This window comes from Agrilus planipennis, unplaced genomic scaffold, assembly GCF_000699045.2.
Source record: "Agrilus planipennis isolate EAB-ADULT unplaced genomic scaffold, Apla_2.0 scaffold233, whole genome shotgun sequence".
NCBI lineage: Eukaryota > Metazoa > Arthropoda > Insecta > Coleoptera > Buprestidae > Agrilus > Agrilus planipennis.
In genome coordinates, this window is record NW_020440688.1 from 155,324 (window position 1) to 166,738 (window position 11,415).

The following is an 11,415-nucleotide window of genomic DNA, read 5'->3' on the forward strand; positions in this document are numbered from 1 at the left end:
TGTTTTTCAGTTCTAGGAAGAAAGTTACACTGAACACTTATATTGTCGAGCATATGATATACGAATGAATGAATGAAAAAGCGAAAAGGTATTCATTAAACAAATGAATTTCGACACATTTAACTTAGTGTGGAGTACAACGCAAACTTAAATTCATGCCTTTTTTACTTTATTAGAAACGATTTAATTTTTGACAACCACAATTAAATACAAACGAGGGGTTTTTTCGAACTTTCAAGTACTTTACATAGGTATATTACTTATTTTTACAAGAACTGTTTGAATGACATTTCGAATTACATAGTACATTTAAATTGCGACACTTGCATTTTTTATCAATGCACATTCGTTTGCACTGACAAAAAACAAAACCTTGTTTGCTTCCTGATGATTGAGTTGATGCTGATCGTAAGGAGATTTTGTCCGCTGGTACCTCACTTTCATATTCACACACTCAAATTTTAACTGTATACCCGACAACAATTGACAAAACGCGTTCCGGCTGTTTAACAGTTACCAGAACGCGTTGCGAGCGTTTAAAAACAGCCAGAACGCGTTCTGTGCGTTTGAAGGCAGCCAGAACGCGTTGTGGCCGTTTTTTTCGGCCACTGAGCGTTTTCGGTCTTCGGGCCTAACATATATATGGTTACAACGACATTAGGTTCCGTCAACTCACCGGTTGACCTCTTCCGGCAAATTCAGTAATAATAAGTTGAAATTGTTTGTTTAAACATCAATATCTAATAGCTCTGCTGTTTAGGTTTGAAAACTTAACTAGCTAAAATTCACATAAAACTTAATTCGGTCAATCAATCTGAAATATTAAAATTAATTTAAGGTCATTATTGTTCATGTATTTTTTAATTTTTATGAAATTAGACTTTTTATGTGTTTACGATGTACACTAAAAAGTGCATTACTAATACGATAAAATCGCTTATCAAAAAGAAAAATTACCATTAAGTATAATATCGATTAGGAAATTGCAAAGTTATTAGGAAAAGTCGATTAAAAACTAGCTGCAATCATTATTCTGATGTAATAAAAACAATATGAATCACTATTACAATTCGCATAGTATGATGCTATGCAAGACAACTGTTTAATTAACACAGCAGTGTTTATATAATACATAGGTACGTTATTTAGATAAAGTAATGGTTATTTACATTATATTTGTGGAGATTCAGAGCTACATTCTCGAAAAAAACAAAAAAGCTAGTGTTAAGTTTCAAATTATACACAAAATCAAAGTTCTAACTACGGAAAACTACAAAACAAGGTTGAAACTTCACTAAAAACATAATTTAAACATAATATATTGGAGTATGCTGTTTTGTATTACTTTAGTTAAATGATTAAAGATCAAGTATCATTTTTTTCCTTTTCAGTAGTTACCAATACAAAATAAAATGATAGCTAGGTCAGCCATTGTCTGCGCATCTATCTAGACCCTTAGTTTCAATAAAAATTATCACATCGTTCCTATTTAATATAAATTTTACGGTGTCAACAGTTGCAACTATGCACATTCTGTTGTCACTTTGAACAGCGACAATCGGACTAAGTGCGCATACGCAAAAGGTTGAGGAATTTTTTTGCTTCTACCTCATCCCAAAATAAGGGACAGCCGACAGTTCTGAGGATTAGTCAATCAGTATTTTTATAAAAATCATAGCCAAACAAGCAGTTTGTAGATGTGATGCGTCACTACCAGGTTTTGAATTATTCGTCTAATTTATTATTTTATAATCACACAATTGTTGCTTAAATTAGTGCATCGCATTATTTATTGCAGTTCCATAATGCAAACGTCTAATCATCTGTATACAAAGAATAATTAATTTGCAGTCTACCAATTTGGTCTTTCATTTTCGTAAGTAAAAGTTAAGATCCAAATATGGGGTGCATGGAGTTGTATTATAGTATATTAACTTTGGAAAGAGACAATACATAGTATTTGATGTAATCTGACATTGGAAAGCCTTTACGGATTACAGCTGTATACATCGGAGATCCTCCTGCGATTAGCTGACAAAATCGTTAAGATTTTCGCGGGCAGTTGGTGAACTGCTGCTGTTCTGATTTGGGTCTAAAGGCTGTCCTTAGTTGAAGTTGTTTCCTAACGTTTTACTAGTACGAGCTGCGAACTTCTTCAGAGGCCCTTCCATTTCTGATACTGAGTATAGACATCTGTCCGTCTATGGAAGGACTTCTGAAGAAGCTTGTCACTCGTGCTAGTTAAAGGTTAGGAAGCAACTCCAACCTAAGAACGGCCTTTAGACCCGAATTAGGATAGTACTAGTTTTCTTTTATTTACATTTCTTCAACCGTGAAAAGTGAATTTAACTTTTGTTAATAAATCAATTTTTAAATGTAATTTCCTTGATATATTCTCCAAGAAATCCATCTCCTAAGGAAGCTCAGACATGTCTCTTTCTAAATCATCGTTGCTACTTTCATTATTTTCCTTGTAGGTATCAAAAAGTAGACAAGTATTGATAAAAAAGTATTTTGGTTTATATTTTTATTATGTAGATTTTCAATACCTTACTAGCCTGTCCCTATAGGTAATTATTAATATTCATAGATACCCTATTTATTTTTCCTTTTTAATGTACACCTACCTTTATTAGACTTGAAGTGTTTATATCTATAATTCGTTTAAAAATATGAATGTCTTGGAATTCAAAAGTAAATTTTATTTTTAAATTACCTTTAAATGCGCCTTGCTGTTTTTTATGAAAGAATGACTGATACATGCTCCAAATGAACAATCCATCATTCTCTTACCTGAAACAGAAGAATACATACGCATATTAGTATATATTAAACGCTTGATTTAAAAAATTGATATTGTAATTATAAGTAACAAATTTATTTCGTGTTCAATGAGATCGAGGATCTCTTACAGAGTAAATGAAGTTAGATAGAGGTACGATGTTCAAACAATTTCCAAAAAAAAATTCAGTTATACTAAGGGACAATAGAGAACCGATTTAAATACCTAACTTATTTTAAAGGAGTCATTGTTACATTTTTGTTATTACTGTAGGTGATCCGATATTTCAAGAATAACTAAAACTTGTAACTTAAGTAAATGTGGAGAGACCATGGTAAGCTTTGCCGTTAAGATAATGCCCAGGAAGGATGCAGTTCTTTCTATATATATTCACACATAAGTAAACACAAAATATAAAAAAAAAATATATTGTTCATGGTGATAATGTTTAAAAATTAGCCTGTGAAAAATGGTAATATCAATATTGAAATTTAGAAAAATGTAATATTTTTTTGCTTTTCGCCATTTAAGAGGAATAGTAGTATGATACGTATGCTCCGCTGTTTTCGTGTAGATACAATGAATAAATCTGAAGTTGAATAGGAATTATTTCGTGATGAATAAATTATGAATTTATTTCCATTCCTTATTCCAAGTTTTTGCAGGGGCATTTCTACTGACTCCCTCTTACGAGTTAACTCTGGACAAGGCAGCCACGATTTGCGACAAGCTCAACTTCCGGGGAAGTTTCAGCCTGACAAAAACAGCAACCGGCATTCTTTTTAAGTTCTCAGAACCCGAAGATTACCAACAAGTCTTTCGGAAGGGCTTTCACAAGGTTTGTACAATAGATAAGTGCCTTGTCACGGTGTCGGCCAACTGCGATGTTCGCGAAGTTTTCGTAATGCTATTAAGGTGTAATAAAAGGTTAGTACGAACAAATTCGCAAACCGAAAAAGGGTAATGTAAAAACGACTCTATTGTAAAGAGATCGATGATATGTTAAAAAAGGGCGTAAGAATGGATTGTCATGAGAATAAGAATGCGAATGTTGAAGATGGGCTTTCAAAGCTGTACACATATGAATAGTTATTCGTACTCTTCGCATTCATTCGTTTGCATGGTTATCAGTAGGACAGTGTGAGCATAGTGTGGTATAAAAGGCTGAATAAGTTAACTAAAATTGCCTTCCTTATTCATTGGAATGATTTGAAATTTATGCTCCTTCTTAAATCAAATACGCTACTACGTTTTCATTTGCCTTAAAGGTTGCCACTGAAACATGGCGATGTCAGATTCCAAAATGCTAATTTTTCTAACACAGTAAAGAAAAACAATGGGTGTGTCACTCACATATTAAAGTTGCATCAATCTATTTTTTAAAAAAGTTCTTGGTGGTTAGTTTTCTGTAGAAAGTGCCAGAGGTAGACCGCGATTTCGATCTCATTGGATCTCATCAACACGTTGTAGACAGTTGCGACAAAACATAGGTTAATCTACCTGCTACCATTACACAGTATTCGCAGGGTAAGTACAGACAGAAGTCTGCAGAAAATTGACACTTACTGAGGGATTCAATAATTTTCGGCATCGTCCTATCCTAGTAAGGATATTGAAAACCTTGAGGTAGTTTGTAGTGGGATTGAAAATTAAAAATGAAATTTCATATTAATGTTTGATATTAACCCCCTATTAAGTGTTAAAGTGTTTCATAATTATAGTATATTCGATTTTAGAAGGGCATTAAAAGATTTGACCTAAGTACCCTTACAAAAAGCAGGTTAAGATTATGAGCAGGGGTACGTACGGTTTGAATGAGTAAGTTTTGATTAAGTTATCAATTACATGTATTGGTTGTTTGTCTTCACTATAGCTCATGGATATTATCACATTAAAATTTTCCATGTAATGAAACTATAAAACTTAATTGATACTTTCACAGCTTAATACAGTGAGTAATTCGCAACAAAATCAAGGAAGGTTATAAGCCTCAGGTATTCTAGTTTAGGTCCCTAGATTCTGCAGAAATTATTTATCGACTACGTCTACATTCTTTTTCCTTTTTCTAGGTGACTGGTGGTCGGTTGTATAGAAAAGTGGCGATTCCCTGTAGACCTCAGAAAACGTTTTCATTGCTGGTAATGGAAGTTCCGTCGGATTTGCCCGAAGACGACATCCGTGCCAGTCTCTATAGATATGGCTCTGTAGTAAGCATGAGAAGTAGATAACCACTATTGACAATGATTACTACCAACTTTTACATCACCTCATTCTTACACTTCTAAATCAAAATCGGTGCTGGTCGATTATATTGGAAAACTAAAATGAATGTTTTTTGGAGCATATTTCTCCATTGTAACACTAGCTTAATCAAGATAGGGTGTGCAATTCTCATCCCTCATGAAAATGCAAGCTTGGTTAATGAAAGCCGATTTTTATTTCTTCATTCTCATTTCATGAGAATTCATAGATAATGAGTTATAGAAGTTGCTCATTTTTCTAGGTTAATTTTAAATGCTTTTGTTTAACAAAGTGGGAGTTATTTTGACGTAACCTCACAAATTAACATTGCTTTTTCGTTCGCATATTTCTATGTAGGTAATGTAGTAATACTGCTGTATTGTGAGTTATTCAAATCTTGGGTTGTTGGCTCCTCATTAAAGTAATATGTCATAATTAAAGGTCATACCACACTACTTAATTGAAAAGAATAAGTATGACGAACTAACCTTAAGTGTGTATACTAAAATAAAAAGAAGTATAACCGGCAAAAGAATTTGCAGGGAGAAACACGCTCTGAACATAGTCGCTTGATCGCTTATGACTAGTTTGGATATACATATACATAACCGGGAAAGCAACGCTGTTTTTGTTAGAGGCTAAAAGTACAGTCTATTTCGATTTGTTAGAATTGTGACCTTGAAGAAATCTGCGCAAAGATAGAAAGAAAACACACTAGGCGTGAACAAGCTGGATCGAGCAGAGTTCTCGATGGACGGTCTTAGGAGATCGGCTAGAACTGTATAGTACTAGACGAAAATGTTTAGGAATTTCTTAAAACAAAAATGTATATAAATTAACAATAGAAAACAAATAAAGCATATTTTAACAAGGCAGTTTAAATTATTTTGCAAATGGTACTGTACACTTTCGTCTAGTTCTAGCTCGATGATCGGTGTAGAAATGAGCTCCGCAGACAAATGATTGAATTTGGAAATATACTACGGCGCATCCTAATAAAGGGAAGGGGCATATCTCCAACTTCTTAAAACGAACAGTAAATGCTTAGAAAAAATGCAAATAGTATAACCTCAAACGAATAGATGAAGGAGGTCGATTGAAACCTAAAGTATTTTTTAATAAATTTTTTATTGTAGGCAGCCACCAACAGGAGTCATAATCTAAGCCCCAAAACAAGTTTCATACCTTGTACATAATTAAATATCTAGAAACGTACATACTTTGGGCTTTTTAATTCTTTCGTCAAAAAGTTGTTGACCGATTTCAATTGTGCAAAACTCATTGCAATCTCCTCTTTAAGCGCTATTACGTACTGATTTTGGTTTTTCAATGAAGAAATCTTCCCACACCATAAAAGGGAAAAAAATGCCTGTCTCCGGCACATTTATGATTTTTATTCACTTAATAGCTACGAACCAATAATTTCTACGATTCTTCTCCCAATTGTCAAGTTAAGAAAGTGCAGGGTAAAACTTTTCAAGAAATAAACTACGGTATCTCCACTATTTATACTCCTCTTCACACTATAAATCAGCTGTTCTATTGTTAATAATAAATGCATTAACTATAATGAATGTATAATCGCCCCCCTACGGAAACAGCGTTGTTATTTTGTTGCTTCGCCAAATTAGTAGAAAATAGATAGAAAAGATTGGCTTTGATATATCGTACATAAACATATACGTATATGTATAGTGTGAACGAAAAGGCTTCATTTACCTTTTCAATTACACACGCAATTTCAGTTTGAAGGTAACAACTTTATGTACAAATCACATTATTTCCATGAATACCTACGTAGTACCTTATAATTGTTCTTGAGAAATATGCAATCAGCGTCTCCAAACTCATGTGAAAATCAAAGCGAAGCAATTTAGATGCATAAACACACATGGTGCATTGCCACATGTAACTAAGCTAGGTACAACCTGTTGATCAGGCTTCGTACCGTCAATTTTATTACATTTGAAATGTTACTCGATCAAGCTGTGTTACGATACAAGCTTTGATTTTATTGAATTTTATGTTTAATTTTATCGCGTGTTAGAATAAGCATAGATATTTATATTACATTTGCATAGTTTCTCAGGACAATAAAAAAAAATTGGCAGTTATAGGGACTGCCGATAGAAGTGAAAACATAGAACTTTTAGTATTAAAATTTGAAATTTCACAATGTTTGAATAAAAATTATCAATATCAATCTGGTTTTCACATCTATTGACACTCCGAGCAACAACTATATGCCTAAAATAATAAAGTAATCCTAAAATGTAGCATCGTGCTACAGATGGCGTTCACTGTGCCGTTTGTAGTATTTTCTGAAACTATATGCATGTTTATATGTTTTTTTATTATTCAAATATTTACATAAATTTCAATGTACTTCATTTTTAACATTGTTTTCACCATTGTCATCATTAATTTCAACAATTCTTAGACTTTTTGTACTTTCAATTATTTCATTGTGTTCTAAAAAAAATACAATAGGCTTATGGTAAGTAAAGTAAGAAATGAAAACGTTTGATTGAAATTTATCTAAGTATCGCGTAAAAACCGCATCGATAGTCGTAGCTGTAAAGTTCCAGTTATACCCAGATATACTGCTACAAGAATGTCGGTGACGCGAACGTATTAGATTTCACCCATCCAAAAAGCGTCTAACGCCTACAGCACACGGTCGCTGCGCGTGCGCCAGTTGTGAGCATGTCGGTGACGCGAACCCATAACATTTTCCCCTGCCAAAAAGTGCCCAACGTCGCTAAAGAAGTTTTCACTTCAATAAAATAAACAATTATCCGGTGAACGGTGGAATCAGTGGTAGCTATTCTGGTGAAGCAAGTGAAGAGCGTCCTCACCTATTTTTAGAGCAGTCACGAAATTTATTTCTTTCAGAAAATAATATAGTTCTTTTAGTTTTGCAATAAATGAAGAAACTTTCTTTAAAAAATATATAAAGGTTGTTTTAAATAGCTGCTGTAATGTCGTTAATATACGCTATAAATGTCCAAGAGTCAAAGAAGAGATCGAGAATCGTCATTTAGTTTACTGTCCTTGCATGCTCGTCGTACGTGTATTAATGTTTATTCTAATTCTTCCTGGTATACCTACGCTTAACTCAAAATATTTATTGTGTTCTACAAATTTCTGGCACTTTTTCTGGGAGATTACTGTACTAAATTCTAAGTTTATTTTTTTTTGTTGTTTGAAACCACGTATTTTTTATAAATTTTTACTGAAATTTGAATTTTCGTTGTGTGGGCAGATTGTTCCCTAGATAGAGAAATAATTGTAGTAATGATACATGAGATATTTTAGGTTATAGACCGATTATTATTTTGACTTTGAAATCGGTCATTTATTCTGTCTGTAATTGTAGTAATTAATAAGCTTCTTACAAAAGATAGCTTAGTGTAATAAAATCAACTATCTTGAGATCCATATCTGAAACAAACTGCAACCTAAAAGACGAAAAATACATATCCATATTGCGTTGGGGAAGGTGTTCTAAAATTGGAAAATAAATATGTGGTGGATTTTGCAAAATAAATACGAAAGGACGCAAATAACGGCTTTTAGCATTTTGATAGAAAGTTGAATTCACTTAAAGAAAAGCGCAGAGGTAAAAACCGTGCGAGATATAAAGACGAACAAAATAAACCCCGGTTGAACTCAATTGGATCCTTTACGAATTGCAAAATACCAGTGAATTTGCACGTTTAATCAAAAACTGATAGTTCCTCGTGACATGTATATTAAGAGCAGCATCCATTGTAGTATAAATACTCTGACTCACCATTTAAATTTCAATCGCAAATACCGTGTAGTTTTTCTGAAACAAGACTTACCTGCACATCGCCGCGAAAACTTTGTGACAGTCGGATTGATATTTAACAATTTAACAATATTGTACAAGAATTATTCTACAGCGTGTTTTTTCTTGCTTTTCCAATAGTCTGTTAGAAACATACGAAAAACGCGATTGAAAACCCTTAATTTCAGCTATGAGCGGCTACGAGTCGCGGTAGCGGGGAAGAGTATCTAGTGGTTGTCGACAACTTCTCCTTCGCTCTCGTTCGAAATTGTTCCTCACAGGCAAACTACTGGAGCAATTGACTTCAAACGCGGCTCATTTTGTTCGTTTTTTTACCGCGCACGTGTTCTTTTCTTTATATTAAAGCCGTTATTTGCGAACATCTAACCCTAATTCTCCTGCACCACCTCTTGTTGAGTTCAGCTGCCGCGAAGCTTGTAGTCCAGACAACTTATATAGTAAAAGTGGAAAAAAACAAAATTTTGGGCGGAGTTTTAGTTTTTGGTACTATATAGTATTTTGGGCTGATGAAAACGATCCTGAGGTTTGCCAATAACACGTTTTTTTCGCAAAAATAAAACCGTAAAAAACAGGGGTTTCTCTGATTTTTCTTGAATCACTCAGAAACTATGCGTTTTATGATTTCATCAGTCGTATTTAATTTCTAGATCCCACCCTCATTGATTACGTATGTAATGACTATATCACATACCTGTACATAATGATTAAATTGTATATATATATATTANTATTAATAATTGATATAAATTAAATGTGGTTATTACACCATCTGAAATATCATACATCAAATCTTAACAGCGGATAGCAGCAAGAAACTGCAAATGAGTAGAATGTAGAAAAATTTGGCTTCTTTAAATATAAATAGAATTATTTTTCACGTAAAACGCATAGTTTCTGAGTTATTCAAGAAAACCCGGAGAAAAGTCCGTTCTATACAGGTTCTTTGAGAAAAAATAAATACATATTTCCCAATTAAAATTTTTGTTGGCAAAATTGGGATTTCCAGGTCAAAATACTGTAGTACCAAAAATCAAAACTACAACAAAACTTTTGCTTTTAAAACACAAACTGCTTAAACTATTATGGAAATCAGATATGTATATATAGTGACGTATTGTCTTTTTCTTGACAAACGTATAAATTTGCCGTGATTGCAGTTGTTTTTATAAAAACTTTCGTTAAAGTTTTACTTAAGCCTAAACAGTATCTCAATGTTAAATTATTTATAGAAAAAGGAAAATTAATTTGAATTATTAAACTGAAAAGGTTGCATTATACATTTTTTTGAATACAAGGACAGTAAAACGTTGGGGAGAAACGAAAACAAATAAACAAGTGCAAGAAAAATACAGTAAAATTAAATCCTTACTCAAGGTTTATCGCATACTGCAGATTGGGAACACGATTTTGAACTCGTTTCTCATCATTATAGACATCTTGGGTATACTGATAATTCTAAGCAGTACCAACAAGTACCAAAATTCTGTTTCCCATTAGTTTAGTTTTGTAGAAAGGTGGTAATGCATAATAATATGTTCCATAATAACTTTTGTCTTTTTACCTAAAGGTGGAAGTAACAAGGGTTCCTCATAAAATGGACCAGCCTGGAGTCCCCCACCCCGTTCGCATAACATTGGCTTCAGTAGAAGAATACAGTAATTTGCTGCAGCAAGGTCTAGATTTTTATGGAGCCACATACTTCCCAACTGAGCCAATTAAAAAAGAAGAAATTAGAACGAACAATAAACAGTTGATGCCAGTTTTCGACTCGTTTGGATTCAGCCGTTTACCTGCTCCACCAAGCCGTACTCTCAAACCGAATAAGGCCAACTAACCGAACACATTCCTCGTATTGTTATGACACTTGTTCAGTATATTTCTGCAGGTACTGTATAACAAGTGCGCATGCTTTGTTGAAATAATTTATGGATGTGTTTATTTTTACAAATCTATTTGCGCTGTTATTCTTTTGTAGTGTATAATCATATTTTAAAACAAGTGTCTTATTGCATGTTACAAATTTTACTTCTGTTACTTAGAAATTGTTATTCTAATATTTTTCAATAAATTTTGTCTAACTCAGTTTAGAGTCTTATCTACTTTCCATCGCCTTCCTCTATTCTGTATTACAAATGGCGGAAGCAGCCGTTGACCCCTCGGATAACTAGATTGTTGTTGCCTATTTTTTACACTCTACGACATTATTAAATATTATTATTAGTAAGTATTTTGTTTGCATGCGACTCAAACTACAGCAATTTTTACTTAATCTGAACTGACACGGGTTAGGTTAGTTTGTGCTGTATTAGATAGGGTAGGTTAGTTTAAGGTGTATGGCAGTTCCCTCGTCCCCTCAAATATTCAATAGCCAGGCGAACGTTCTAACTATTGAACAATTAATTTTACACTCAATTTTATATAATCTGCAATTCCAATAGTGCATTATTACCCCTTCTGGTTCGAGTTGCCTAAAAGCCTTTTAGATATTGTAATGTTCGTGGGTTTAACAAAATTAACTTCTAAGACTGATAACGATAAAAACTATTTATTTACACTA

General features: G+C 33.3%; 1 protein-coding gene across 2 annotated transcripts in view; it reads left to right on the forward strand.

Moving 5' to 3' along the window:
- Positions 1-10,895, forward strand: part of LOC108739775 — a 33,480-nt gene extending 22,585 nt beyond the window's left edge. Inside the window, exons 2-4 of one of the 2 annotated variants that reach the window (XM_018473826.1) lie at positions 3,439-3,620; positions 4,852-4,989; positions 10,426-10,895. In XM_018473826.1, coding sequence (XP_018329328.1) covers positions 3,439-3,620; positions 4,852-4,989; positions 10,426-10,692 — 587 coding nt within the window. In that variant the 3' untranslated portion in view covers positions 10,693-10,895. The remainder of the gene's footprint in view (positions 1-3,438; positions 3,621-4,851; positions 4,990-10,425) is intronic. The other variant, XM_018473827.2, reaches the window with a different exon arrangement.
- The last annotated feature ends 520 nt before the right edge of the window (positions 10,896-11,415 follow it).